The 15,334-nt window shown below is 34.0% G+C and overlaps 1 protein-coding gene across 1 annotated transcript in view; it reads left to right on the top strand.

The window, feature by feature from the left end:
• Positions 1-14,486, top strand: part of LOC139486569 (F-box only protein 40-like) — a 169,578-nt gene extending 155,092 nt beyond the window's left edge. The window contains exon 4 of the mRNA XM_071271494.1: positions 13,673-14,486. Within this exon, the coding sequence (XP_071127595.1) occupies positions 13,673-13,825 (153 nt within the window). The 3' untranslated portion in view covers positions 13,826-14,486. The remainder of the gene's footprint in view (positions 1-13,672) is intronic.
• The last annotated feature ends 848 nt before the right edge of the window (positions 14,487-15,334 follow it).

Genomic DNA, 15,334 nt, shown 5'->3' with positions numbered 1-15,334 from the left:
ACCTCAAATTAAAAGACCTCAGGCCTCTATCATTTATGGTTTTCCATTTAAAAATACATTTCACTTATATCAAATACAAAAGGGGAAATAACTCTCATATGGAATCTCTATACGGCTTTGGTCAAGATAAAACAGAAGGTTGCGAAGCCTAAGATATAACAAGAAAAACAGTGTTCGGGGAGATAACTCTTATATTGGAGAGTATTTGGTTAAGCAGTGTCAGTTACAAAAGCGTATAAACTGTTCGATATCATATTCCAAATATCTAAGCGACATCTTGCGAAACAAAAAAAATAGCAAAGGAAAAAAATTAGGCGGAAGAAAACAAAATTTAAAAAAAATAATAATGAGAAGAAAACCAATTGGTCTTTCCATAGAAAAGTGGAAAGTCCTAATAATCAGAAGAAACCCAAAAGGTCTTTCCACGGAAAAGTGGAAAGTCCTAATAATCAGAAGAAAACCAAAAGGTCTATCCACGGAAAAGTGGAAAGACCTAATAATCAGAAGAAAACCGATAGGTCTCTCCACGGAAAAGTGGAAAGACCTAATAATCAGAACAAATACAATAGGTTTTCCACAGAAAAGTGGAAAGAGCTAATAATCAGAACAAATACAATAGGTCTTTCCACAGAAAAGTGATAAGACCTAATAATCAGAACAAATGCAATAGGTTTTTCCACAGAAAAGTGAAAAGACCTAATAATCAGAACAAATATAATAGGTCTTTCCACAAAAAAATGGAAAGACCTAATTATATCACACTGGAGGGTACAGTTAACACGTAAATAAATAAGTGTAAAGAAGGCCTTTCTGAACAGATGGGAGTCCGAGATTTAAAACACCAAATGGAGTCTAAAGAAATGAAGAATAAAGAACAGATAGAAGAAACTAAACGACAATTCGGTCAATTTACAGATGAAGTCAACTTTAGCGTTTCTATATAAAAGATCTTGATAGACGAACAAAGCCAAGAGTTACAGAAAAAATTACAACATTCAGAAAGGAATACCGATGTGACCATTTTAGAAAAAACATACGGAACTTCAAAGTTTGGTGACTGGACTGGCATGTATGTTTGCTGGTACAGATGATAATTCACAGATGAATGCTACGGTATGTAAAATAGTTGAACCTGAACATTCTAAAAGATTACTAGAGGTGATCAACAAATGGGGAACAACGCGTTTACCAAATAATTTATTTAATGAACAATCTAATGACCCAAGTAACTAGTACTCCAAAGTTTAAGGAAGGCTAATTTTTCCCACATTACCCTGAAATTTGTCAGTACGAAACAGAAAAGGAACATAATGAAAAGAAAGGGGGAGAAAAACATAAACAAATATAACGAGTCAAGAACAAGGTCCAGGAGTAGACAAAGGACAAAGAAAGTTGGCAATATCTCACATAGGAATGGTCATAGAAGAGGGGAGAAAGATACCAGAGGGACAGTCAAACTCATAAATCGAAAATAAACTGACAAAGCCATGGATAAAAATGAAGAAGAAAAAAACAGACGAACAGACAAACAATAATACACATGACACAACATAGAAAACTAAAGAATAAGCAACACGAACCCCACCGAAAACCGGGGGTGTTCTCAGGTGCTCTGGAAGGGTAAGCAGATCCTGCTCCACATGTGTCACCCGTCGTGTTGCTCATGTTATAACAAATCCGGTAAATAGTCTAATTCGGTAGGTCACATTTATGAAAGGGAAGGGGATTGTAGTAACGAAGTAAGGAACATATCCGATAGCATCTGTGAAACGGTCCATAACTTTCAAGCAACTCGTGATGACGTCCGTAAAATTTACGAAGGGATGATTTCAACTTAACCATTTGGAACTCTTGGTTTAATAGCTAGCTTCCTTTTGAGCAGCAACCCTTTATAAAGAAAATCGTGATAGGCATTAAAAGCACGGGAATATCGTATCATAAGTCAGGTGAAAAGAAGAGTACGTTAAAAAAAACAGTAAAGCGGGATTCTTCATCCTCAGAAATCTAATGATAGAGACCAATCCAAACGCTCATCTAGTGAGTCTTCGAGAAGTCCACAAGTTCCCAAAATGACTATATTTGTTGGAATTAAATCAACATCATGGGAACAGTTATGAAAAAGCGAAAATGGCACAGTCAATTTGCTTGGAAAATGAATTAAAGAATTTGTCTTCTTTGTTTGGTAAACTTAGTACTACTATTGAAACAAGTGAACATAGAAAGGAGAGACAAAGATCAATGTCACCACCCACAGATCATCACCTATGGATAAAGGCTTCACGTCTAAATATCGTTCTCCACCACCACTCACAGAAAACTTTAACCGTGATAGATCACCAACGCAAAGCGTTAATTTGAGACCAGGCTGGTATTCTACAAATTAAGAAATAATTCTATCCTGCCATGCTCTATGATCATTTTAACTTGGGTAGGCATTATATTTGTTAATATCTTAATACCGAGCGTTAGCGAGGTATTAAATGTTTACAAATATAATGCCTACCCATGTTAAAATGAGCATAGAGCATGGGAGGATAGAATTATTTCCATTCTAATAGGAATATTTGAACTTTTTCACTTCGAAGCGGACCTATAGTAGACGCTCGGAATGTCGCCATTTTGATTTCATGAACCAAAAACGTTATAAAAAATCAGCAGTCTATCAGTAAAAAAAGAACAGAAACATTTAAACTTACTTTTAGAATGTTTTTATTTAATTTCCTAGCGAGCAACACCAACAAAAATGTCCATTTTTTATCTCTGGCGTTGTTCAAAATTCACCTGACGTTACAATTTCAATTGTGACGTCAATCACGTGCAGCCCATGTTCTATTTGAATTAGAACATGGATTTGTACCTAAGGCTTAAGAAGAACGTCATATTAGAATGAGACATATATATTCAAAACTAAGATTGAGATAGATAATATAACAATTAAAAAAGCACACGATAATCTCACTACGCTGGAAAAAAGGCAATTTCTTCCCTGAAACGAAACGAAAAAAATATTTACTTGAAAAGCAGATAAAAATAACACCACAGTGATCTGGGATAAAACAGAATATATAAATGAAGGTCTGAGGCAATTGAGTAGTGCTACTCACTTCATGGAAATTGCAAAATTAAACATAATAGAGACCAACCAGAAAATCAATACTATTATCTTTGAAATGCATAGAAAAGGGGTCATGGATGAAATCACGTTTAAATATCTTTCTGCTTAGCGAGATCTCAAACCAGGAAGGTTGTATCTTCTGCCTAAATTGCACAAACTTGATCCTGAACTAATAGAAAGGGTTCAACAGAATCCTACGCTGTATAAAAATGTCAGGATTCAAGGAAGGCCTATTGTTTCATTATCGGGTACTGTTTTGGAGAGAATAGGGAAGTATTTGGATAAATTCATGCTTCCAGCAGTAGTAAAACAAGAAACACATTTAAGAGACTCATTAGAATTTATAAGTGTTATTGAGAAATTGCAGGTAAAACCTGACGCCTACTTAGTCAGTTTTGACATAAAAGAAATTTACAACAATATGTACCATGTAGAAATGATTGACGCAGTTCAGCATGCCTGGCCTACGATAATTAAATGTAAACATACGATACTGCGATATATATTGGAAATTCTTAAGATAGTTCTTGAAAATAATGAATTTATGTTCAGTAGTAAATTTTATAAAACTTCAACTGGAGTTCCAATGGGAAATAGTTTATCACCTGAAGTTACGGATCTGAGAGTTTATGAAGTCTTAAATAATATTTTAAGGACTTTCCAACATAAACAGAAAATATCAAGCCTCTATAGATTTAGGGACGATGGCTTTTTTATTTACAATGAAGGTACAGATGATCAAATAGCACAATTTTTTAACATGATAACAGCCAACATGCACTTCTAACATTTACACACGAGAAATCACAAACTTAAATGCAGTTTTTAGATGTGTTGGTATTCAAAGGCCCAAGATTTAGAGAAACAGGAATCTTAGACCTCACGACATTCCGAAAAAGACTGAAAATTATTAGTACTTAGAGAGGTCCTCGTGCCACCCATCTTCTACTTACAGAGGCATAATTAAAGGAGAAATGCTTCGCTTTAAGAGATGTACGAACGATCCAGTAGATTTGCAAACACAATATGCGTTATTTTCTGAACGCCTTATTAAAAGGGGATATCCAAAAATTGAAATTAAAACTGTTATGCAGGAAGTGACTGCAAAACAAAGAAAAGACACATTAATAGTAAAGCCCAAATCTGTATTACAGTCGCCTCCCTTGGTATTCTCCACAGTGTTTTAAAGACAGATATCACACATAAAGAACAATACCTTAAAACACTGGGATAAATTAAAAGAAGACGAAGAGGCAAAACTTTTATTTGATAAAAGACCTCTGTTTGCTTTCCGTAGGCATAAAAACTTGAAAGACACAATAACATCAGCAACTCTGTGTAATTGATATGTTGCAGATTATGAAAATAGATTCTATACTTTCGTTCGTTAAATTGATAAACAAGGTTAAGTAGATAAAGAGTATAGAAAAATGTTAGTCAGACAGATCATGAGGTATCGAGCCCCTAATAAAAATTACAGTATTTTTATAATAAGTGTCACTATGCAATGGTTTGGGCTCCTGACGATGAACATGGCCATGGTCAATTTGTTAATTCTAATTGGTCTAAATAGATGTTCGAAACACCTTATGATCTATGGAGTTAGGGGTGCTGGGATAGGCTTTGACAACGATTTATTGAAACACTTCAGTCATTTCATACATCAAATATAGTTGACGTATTTCTTATAGAATCTAAAAAACAGACCATAACACAAAAAACATAACACCTATGAACCATAGGAAAGGAGATCAAGGTCAGATAAAACCTGCCAGTCAATCCATATATAACCGGGCGTTTTCCGTGTTATAGTAATTCAAAGACGGTATACCAATACTTTAAACTTTATTAGCAAGGTCCGGACAGTACCAGACCTAAGACCTAAACTGACTACAAAATAACATACAAAATCATATATATAAAACAGTTTCTATAGCAAAGGTTTAGTGTCCAACGGATTAACTTGTCATCGTCAGAGTGCTTTCCGTTACGACAAACATATATTTAACAATAGAATTAATTTAAATAAAAAGAAATATAAAAGGTTAGATAGACGGATTAACAAATTGTCACTTTAGCACTTAAAATATATTGTCTGAACTTGACTTATCTCTAAGTCCCAATTGTCCAAATCTTCCTGGTTATACATACGCCATATACAGTTTTAGTTGACCTGCTGCTTATAGTATTTGAGAAACTGACATAATCACGTAACATTGATCACTAAAATGAGGTCTCGTTCAAGTGAATCCTGACTGACAGACATGTGGACGTTGCTTGGAACCTATATACCAATTATGGTCATTACTCGCTACAAGTGAGAAAATCACATGACAAACATTTTTTTTCTTCTCTTATAATCATTAAACCATGAAACAAGGTCAAGGGCATTTGGCATATGACAGACGGAAACTTCTATATATACTAAGGTATCTGTATAAAAGATATGAAGCATGATATATAGATCGTCTACCTTCTGAAATATAAAGCTTTGTACAAATAGTTTCCGCCGCCGCCGGATAGTTATATCTAAAATAAAAATGACGTTAACCGTTGGCTGCAAAAATAAATAAAAAAATTTAAGAAATGCATGTCCATTAAAAAATCAACAGCAAAAACATCACAGAAGTATGGAAAAGGGAACTGATATTTACCAATAAGAATAGTACCTTATGTAACAGAATGATAGAAACATGTGAAATGTGTAGCATTTTAAAACACTATATTCCTGATAAGTGTGGTTTCGTTTCCTGATTAACGAAAAAAGAATTATTTTAGGTGGGTTTATAATTGAACTATCTACAAACTAAATTAATTTCTCATTCTCATAAACATGTATAACCAGTGACCGGTTGTAATTTACTGGTTAAAAATCGTTTGTTGATTTGGATGTTGAGTATACATTTAATATTATGCTAAATATAGATCTGATCCGGAGTATAGGAAGGGTGTGTTATTCGGCAGCCTGAGCAGGTAAGTTTTGTTGAATGTTATTTATATACTGGTCAACAAAAGAAACGATACAAGACTTTTTTTCAAATTAAAGATAAAGTTTTCCATTCAATGGACCAATATTGAAAGAAGTAATACTTAATCATTATGGAAATATAAATCCGTTTAAAAAAATATATTTTTTCCTTTCGTGACGTTTTTTTCGCGATTTTTTGTTTTTTACAAAATTTACATAAAACGACAATTATAAAAAAAGAAGTTCCAAATAATGATGCCAACCTCTTATTTAAAGGTAAAGACAGTGTTTGCCATCAAATTGTTTTTAAAAATCATACAGTTTCTTCGTTTATTTGTTAAGCAAAGTTTGTCCCCACGAGAAATCGTTAAAATGTAAACATTATCAACTGATTTACCATAGACAGTATGTGTAAAGTGATATTCAAAAAGCGGTAACAATCTTAAAACTTATTCGAAAGGTTCCAAATTTACAGTGTGTTGTTTTCATATCTAAAGCATTGATTTGAGACGAAAATAAAATATTTTTTTTTTGGATTTTTTGAGATTTCAAAAAACACTTTTTTCCCAAAAATTTGAAAAAAACAATATTTCAACCCATTACTTACAACATGAACATTACTTGATTAGCATATTGAATATTTTAAAACAAATTAGAAATTTTATTTAGAACTTAGCAAATTATGTGTCGATTTTTTATTCAACTTTCCGCAAAACTAATTTGCACCCTACGATCGTTTACACTGAATTTAGATGCTTTCCGACAAGTTTTGAGTTTCATTATCACATGTGACTACATTGCAAATGAAAGCTTTTTAAAATAGTGTATCTCATTTTTTTTATATTTAATACTTTTTGATAAATTTTATTTCAAAGTCGTGTATCGTTTCTTTTGTTGACTAGTATATATTTACTAAACAGGTTAAACAGATACTTAATCAATAACGGTCCTTTTTCTGAAGAATTTATCATTACTTTAAAATATTTTTATATAATTGTATGTCATAATTTCAAACAAGATTTGTCCTTGATTCAAATGAAACATATACACGGATTTATGACCTTGCTAAAAACAGAGTCTCTAGCGTCTAATCATTACAACAAACGTCTTCTGGAATGTTTTATTAAAGTCAGGAGAATAGTAGACAAAGCAAATAGATTTTGATAACAGGTAAACATTCAGTGTATGTTAAGTAAATATAAAAACGCAACAACAAAGTTTAACCAACTCGCTTTTAATAATATTTGTGACAGTGATGATAAAATTATCTATTCTGTGTTTCAAAATTTAACGTTATAAGGTGAAGGGGGAATCTGCATTCAAAATACATGTATAATTTTTTTTTGGCATTTGCTTGAACAAAATTTTTTCATCAAATTGGGATCATATTTTCTTTTTGAAAAAAGCATAACCCCGTCCTCTTGAGGTAAATTACTCATTCCCTTACGACATACAATGGAATTCAATGTTGTTTGGTGCTGCTAGCCTCGGAATCTCGTAAGGAAACTCGTTGTGGATTTTAACATTTAAATCCTTGACTTTGTTGCATATGTAGCAATGGATGAAACTAGAGGTGATACGGAAAGCCAAATTTGTTAAAATTCCTGAAATAGTGCAAAATCTGCAAATTCACAAGTACAGTATCTGTTTCGCGGCACGCATCACAAATGTGTTCACAGTTTTTAAAAGTTTTCAAATATGTTGGCCCTGGTCATCACTAGTTTATAAAAGCATTACTTGTCGAAATGCGTGGCAGTAAAAATATACGGTGGTACCGAAAATACTATTAACATCTAGATTCCTGCGAGTTTAGAAAAGTCACACGAATTTATAAAACTGATACTTTATGGCAATTTTATTGACAATACATTAGGATTCCATTAGGATATCAATAAGGACGTTCCTGAGAGTCACGTGCACGGTTATGCATAAAGCTTTGTAACATTTAAATGAATATCCAAGCTAGCCTACTCTTTCAGTCTCAATGGCGGATTGGCGGATTCAAAAGCGACTCGTATATATACAGACTTTACTCAATTTGAATATGTTGCACATTCCAGACTCTACACATACTGTTTGTTTTATTTTCCAGATTTACAGCAATGCAGCAGGGGCGATTTTCTTCTATACATGACCATTGTGTCCAATGTTTTAGTTGGAAGTGTGACGTCAGACCAGATTACGTCACCTCCTGCGAGCTGATCGAATGCGTCCAAGGATGCGATAGAATATTTCATGCTTGTAAACAGAAATCACATTCGTTCGTCTGTGAAGCTATTATTGTACCATGCATTAATAAAGAAAATGGTTGCCATTCCGAAGTTAAAAAATCAAATATGGCTGCCCACCTCTTAATATGTCCTGCTAATGTAATTGATTGCATGACTGCGATACCTGAAACTGTCAATATGTGTCATAAACCTGTTAAAAGAGGCGAATTTTCGTGGCATTCTCGCAACATTCATGCAGAGATTTCTACCGGGATATTAAAATTAAAGTGTCCGTTAGCCTATGCTGGATGTGATTTCTCTTGTCAGAAACTATCTCCATTGGTTCCGACAGGTCACGTGACTCAAAGTGATCTTTTGAATACAAGTGGGTTGACTATCGAGGCCCCTCATGGGGGGGTCCTAGTAATCACATAATCACCATTTTTTTGCCAATATAATCACATAATCATTAAATATTTGCTTATCTTTAGTAATCAAATAATCATAAACTAAAAATACAGTCCTAGGTAATCAAATAATCATGAAATATTTGGCTTAATAATCAAATAATCATTAAAAAAACGGCCAAGTAATCACATAATCAAAAACCCCATGAGGGCCCTCACTATCGGATCTGACGCATGGTCATCGCCAGAACAACCGGGTGAACAAAGTCAAACACTTGATTATCCAACGACTTCTTGTTATCAAAACGATGTCGATTCTATCGGTGGTTTATTTTTTCTAGAAGATCTCCCAGATAATGTGATTGAACACATTTTGATGTTTCTTGACAGTTTTTCAATAAACAATTTGGCTTTAACTTGTAAGTTCCTACGTTCGTTTTGTAAATCAGTCGTTTATAACAAGGGCATAGTGGTGCCGGTATGGCAGAAGATTTCTAATGGCGGGAAACATTGGGATTTTTTCAAGTGGGTAAGTGTTAAGGTTACTGACAACCCCAAAACAATATTTTAGTTGTATGTGATAGAACAAATACACATGGCGATGATGCATTTTGGCAAAAGTAAGTTATTCCACAAGTCGTGATTCTATATCATTGATCTTGAAAATGCTAACACAGATACAGTAAGCAGCTGCATATCTCCGCGTTTGCTTACATCAATACACTGGCAGCTATATGAAGGAATATTGAAACAAGGTCCATGGATGGCTAAATTATGTGTTGCCTCATTTCAGTAGCGTTCATTTGTACGTGTAGTATATCGGTATATATGTCAGTTTCTGTTGTTATTGAATCAACTACGACAAATGCTTTAAACAATGCAATTTTTAATTTTACTTTACTCTGAGAAATTAAATCTTAACCATTATCTAGTGCTTACAAGCACTTTGATTCCTTGTAAATATGAAAATAAGAAGATGAGTTATAATGACGCCAATGAGACAAACCTTCACAGGAGTCGCCGAAATTAATAATCTTACGGCCTTTAACAATGAGTAAAACCCACACTGCATACTAAAGGACTTGAAATGACAAATGTAAAAGAACTCAAACAAGAAAACTATCGATCTAATTCATGTACACAATAATGAACGTGAAACAAATATGTAGTATTAATTCCCCGAGTCTGACATGTTTCTATATATTCTGATTAATAACTTAAGGTAATGTTTTAGAAATGGTCCTTCAGTTCTGCATGCACTCCTATTCGTAAGTGGAAGTACCATCTCAGCACTCCGGTTTCAGAACATCTCAAAGTTTGTCCATTTCATCCAGAAAGGATTAGCAAGGATGAAATAATCCCGTGTGAAAATGAATGTGGATTTACCATGTATAGACATCAATTGGTGGAACATAAAAAGCGATGCCAGATGGAAATGGTCAACTGTTTAAATAAGGATGGTGGATGCGTAACTGTCGTCCTTCGATCCAAAATGGCGGCTCATCTACGCAGGTGTCCAGCAAACATTGTACAGTGCAACTCACATAATCTGAGACCCGAGATGAATGGAATTTGCCAACAAGTTTTTCGACGAGAGGAGCTAGCAGGACACCAACAGTTTTCACATTTAGATATATGTGAACCAACCAAGCAATACTGTCCTTTAGCTTACCAGGGATGTAAATTCACAATTGACAAGAAAACACCAGTAGTACCTGATGGTGAAATTATTTTCTGTAAGGATACAAACAGCTTCAACGTTTCTAGGAAAGACCGCGAACAAATCAGTGACGACAAGGATACGGAAGGGGAAGAAGCTTCATTGTACCACGGCACAACTTCCGGAAACATGGCGTCGATGGTTGCTTCCAATCAACCGTCAGATGAACACCAAGAGTCACTGTTATCACTTCCATTTACATTACTATATATGATTCTTTCTGATCTAGATAGTCTGAGTGTCTATAATTTATCAATGACTTGTACATATTTACGAGAGGCTTGTGAGGACATGCTTCCGGTGAAAGGAGTGGTTGAATCCATCTGGAACAAATCTGATGACGGATGGGAGATTTCAGAAAGGGTTTGTTCAAATAAATACATTTTAATTTAGTTTCATAATGTAAACGCTTTCTTTTACGGTAACCTTTGAATTGCCAAGCCTTTTCTATATGGTGTACTTTGACGCGATTTTTGCTCTTAATTGTGCAGCATTGCAACCTGATTTGAAAAAAGCCTGTTTCCACGCTTTCCTTCATACTATCTGACAACGATCCGTAGGTCTGTAAACATGAGAAAAGTGGGGAAATAGGGTCTGTTTTAATCAGATTACTAACATTGTTGCAGCGTGCTATATTCTTATAAGATAAGATCAAAATGCGAAAGTCGCGTAAATGAGTTGTACCTAAAATAAATATTGTTAGTTTCGTCGTATACACAAATTGTGGATACTAAAGTTCGGTAAAGAACATTGCAAAAAAACCCCAACGATATAGAATGAAAAGACAGTGTATATCATGACCACGAAAATACAATACTTTGATTATAATAGATCTGTAGAAAATTTTAATATTAAGAAACGTTTTGATAAATAACTGACAACACCATGACATAAAACAGACGTACAGTACATCATAAAACAAAACGCAAAATAAAAATGATAAAAGCAGATGGTTTGAGGGAAAGGTTTGAAGAATCCAAGAGTGTTATCGATAACCATAAGTCGAATAAACATGGACAACACCATCCATGGCTTTTGAGCAAAGAGAACAATCAAATTCGGGTTGTTCGTTGATGTTTATGCGATGATACATTTTGGATTTCAAATCCGCCATCGGTATATCACTGGTATATTATTTACTTCGTATTAATATGCATTGTAATTTTGTTTGTATTTTGATAAAAGAAAGTAGAAAGATATTAGAGGGTTGTTTAAGGTCAAAGTCGAAAATACAACATAGAAAACAAAAGACTACGCAACACGATCGCCAGCAAAAACAGGGGTTGAGATCAGGTCACGGCTCCGGTAGTCGAATAAGCAGATCCTGCGCCACGTGTGCCACCTTTTTTGTTGCCCATTTTAGTTATAACACTGTCGTAATTTCTAAATTCAATTCGGTAGGTTACATTCGGGAAAAGGGGATGAGATTATAGTTACGACATTAGAAACATATATTCGTTAAACTCGACTGATTTTAGAAACGGTATACATTTTTGGGGGAAAGACGGCTTCAAGCCGTCAATCCCCTATGGGGTTGACCAGAGTGACATTCCCTCACATCATTCATTTTGTTTTTATAGTTTGGAACCCCCCCCCCCCCCCAACAAAACTTACTGAGATTGATGAGAAGGAAACACACAAATGAATAGATTGATTTTAAACACTTTTCTACACATTTCCTTTCTGTTTCTAGCGAAATGAGCGTATTTTTAGCTCACTATTAACGTTTCTTTTACAATCCGGAAAAATCAGTATGACGAGATATTCTAAATATATCCAACCTACATTATATTTTATAATGACGTCATTGTAATGGAATGCCACACTATGCAGAAGCAGGGATATCCTTCACTGGTTATTTAAATCATTCTCAGAGTTCGTGCACTAATTATAAATTGTTATTTGTTAAATTTAAACATAATTATGTTTCCTGTAGATGATTCAAACATCAACATGCAATACTTTAATTTGTAGGTCAACCACAACTTTCAAAGTAAACAAAGATCGTGGAGATACATGAGATTGGGGAGAGAAACGATTTTTTTCATTTTTTCTGTAAAATTCTGTTTTCTGAATCTTCCTCCAAATCAGGAGCACCTCAATTGATGAGTAATTATCCACTATAATAAAACTTGAAAATGTGACATTTAGTATATGATTAGTAGTCTTCCATTAAAACTAAATTGTGTGTACCAACAAATAAATCATTGTAATGGTAAAAAAAAAAAGTTGCATTTTATAGTTTAAACCTATTTATTCATGAAATTTACAAATATTTCAAAATGTATGATCTGGAAACAAGCTTCACACAGTTTACATCAATCATATTATTTTTTATTAGTACCTGTATCCCTGTGATGAGAGTTGTAACTGGGAACTTTATCAATGGAAATTTAAAATTAAATGGATTTTTCAGTCCTAACTTTCTTAAGAAAAAAAAATCTTAAAAGAGTACTGTCACAAAAAATGGAAAATAGCCTAGCCTGCAGTTCAGTGGTACACAATTAAGATTTCAGAAAACATTGTAGTTGTTGTTAAATGACAGAAATTAGTTGAATTTTACATAATTAACTATCAACTTTAATTGAATGTTTAGATTTAGAAGATGCAGATCTCTTGGTCCAAATTGAATCCTAAACTAAGGAAACAAAATTAGATTAAACAACAACAATTGACTTCAATATTGTCAACCTTTCTACATGTTCTAGCTGTTCTTTTTTCATTCTTTATATGAATAAAATTGAGAAAGGAAATGGTGAATATGTCAAAGCGACAACCACCCGACCATAGAGCAAACAACAGCCGAAGGCAACCAATGGGTCTTCAATGTAGCGAGAACTCCCGCACCCGCAGGCGTCCCTCAGCTGGCCCCTAAAATATGCATAATAGTACAGTGATAATGGACGTCATACTAAACTCCGAATTATACACAAGAAACTAAAATTTAAAATCATACAAGACTAACAAAGGCCAGAGGCTCCTGACTTGGGACAGGCGCAAAATTGCGGCGGGGTTAAACATGTTTATGAGATCTCAACCCTCCCCCTATACCTCTAGCCAATGTAGAAAAGTAAAAGAATAACAATACGCACATTATGAAGACTATCAAAAGATAACACCCCCCCCCCCCAAAAAAAAGAGACAAGGGCCGTCTTTTCCCTCAGAGCTATTCAGCTCTTTGATTAGTTATTGTTGGCATATACAAACAAAATGATAAATTAATGAATATTTATAATTTTTATGTCTTTTTAGAAATGGCGCTACACTACAGCATGTACCCCTGTAAAACAATGGAAGCAACACCTCAGCAGTCCAATCACAGAACACTTGAAAGAATGCAGCTATTACGGGCATGGAATTGTTAACCCAGAGAAGGTCAAGGTCATGTTTGATCTAAAGGAGTAAACCATCAGAAGCTGCAGTAGTTTAAAGGTCTTGAGAGAAGAAGGCTTCATTTGTATATTTTTCAATTTATCATTATTCTTTTTTTCTCTTCACAAAAGTGAAATTTTAAATGAGATTCGCAATAATCTAAAAGAAAAAAAACACTTGAAAGAATGTAGCTTGTACGGGCATGAAAATGTTAAAACTGATCGAGAAGGTTAAGGTTATAGTAAAGGAGTAAACCATCAGAAGCTGCAATAGTTTGGGGGCCTGGAAGGAAGAGGAAGGCTTCAGTTATATGTTCTTTATATTCTTTTCTCTATTTTCTATTTTTTTACAAAATAGATTTCGTAGATGTAAGAAAACAACACATCTTTGCACATAAAGAATAGCCGACGTCGCACCTAATATAAGCACACATCAATATTGTGTTTCAATTAATTCGATGATTAACGTGAAAACATCATTTACTTACTTAACCCATAGCAGAGATTTGTGTTTACAATACACCTCACAAATATAATGTGATACTCAAATATTCTCCTTGGCAATAGTAAGATTTAGCTGTAAGAACCCTAGCTTATTATAACTTATTATTTTGCATTGTTAAAGGCAGAAATTTGATATAATATATTTTTTATTTATATAAAGTTGTTATGTTTGTCTATTGATAATAGTATTTTCAATATTCATATATTATCATATAGTAATGTTTTTTTTTTTATCACTGTAATTAAAAATAAAATCATAGTGTCAGATTTGGTATGATTTTTTGAAATCCAAATATAGTAAGACTGTATTGAAGTCACGAGTTCTGTGCAACTATCATACATGTGAGATGTTTATTATTGTTTAGTTATATTTTAAACCAGGTTTAATCCTACATTTTCTGCATAAATACCCGTACCAGAGACATATATATGTCTCTGTGTATATATGTCTCTGTACGTACCAAGTCAGGAATATAACAGTTGATTTCCATTATAGTTTGATGTGTATGAGCTTTAATTTGTCATTTGATTTAATAGCGGTTTTTCCTTTTGAATTCAGTTTCTTTGGAGTTCAGTTTTTTGTTCCTTTACTTTTCACAGACATCCACGCCTATTTACCACATTGACGTTACAGTTAAAGCTGGAATTGTACTCAAGTGTCAAGACCAAGACGATGTGTGCCACTAATGGAGAAGGACACATCAGTTTACTTCAGGTGTTGAGTAGCTACCAGTTGTTCTATCTTCGGTTATCTGTTTAGTATTTTGTAGACTTATTTTTCTGTTCATCATAGTTTGTGTAGTATTTTCTTCCTCCAAGACGACAACAACAAAAAACATACAGGTGGCTGTGTTTGTGGGTGCGAAATTTTATACATATTTTTATTTTGTCTACAGATTGACCCTTTTCTGTCAGATTCAGGCGTTTGCCGTTCAGTTGAACATCTGTAGACTTTTTTTCCTATTCATCACGGTTGTACACGTCTTTTTATCTCACCTGGCCCGAAGGGCCAAGTGAGCTTTTCTCATCACTTTGCGTC

The sequence above is a fragment of the Mytilus edulis genome, chromosome 8 (genome assembly GCF_963676685.1).
Source record: "Mytilus edulis chromosome 8, xbMytEdul2.2, whole genome shotgun sequence".
In the NCBI taxonomy this organism is placed as follows: Eukaryota; Metazoa; Mollusca; class Bivalvia; order Mytilida; family Mytilidae; genus Mytilus; species Mytilus edulis.
The sequence above is the reverse complement of the archived record's forward strand: the minus strand, read 5'-3'. Positions and strand labels throughout refer to the sequence as shown.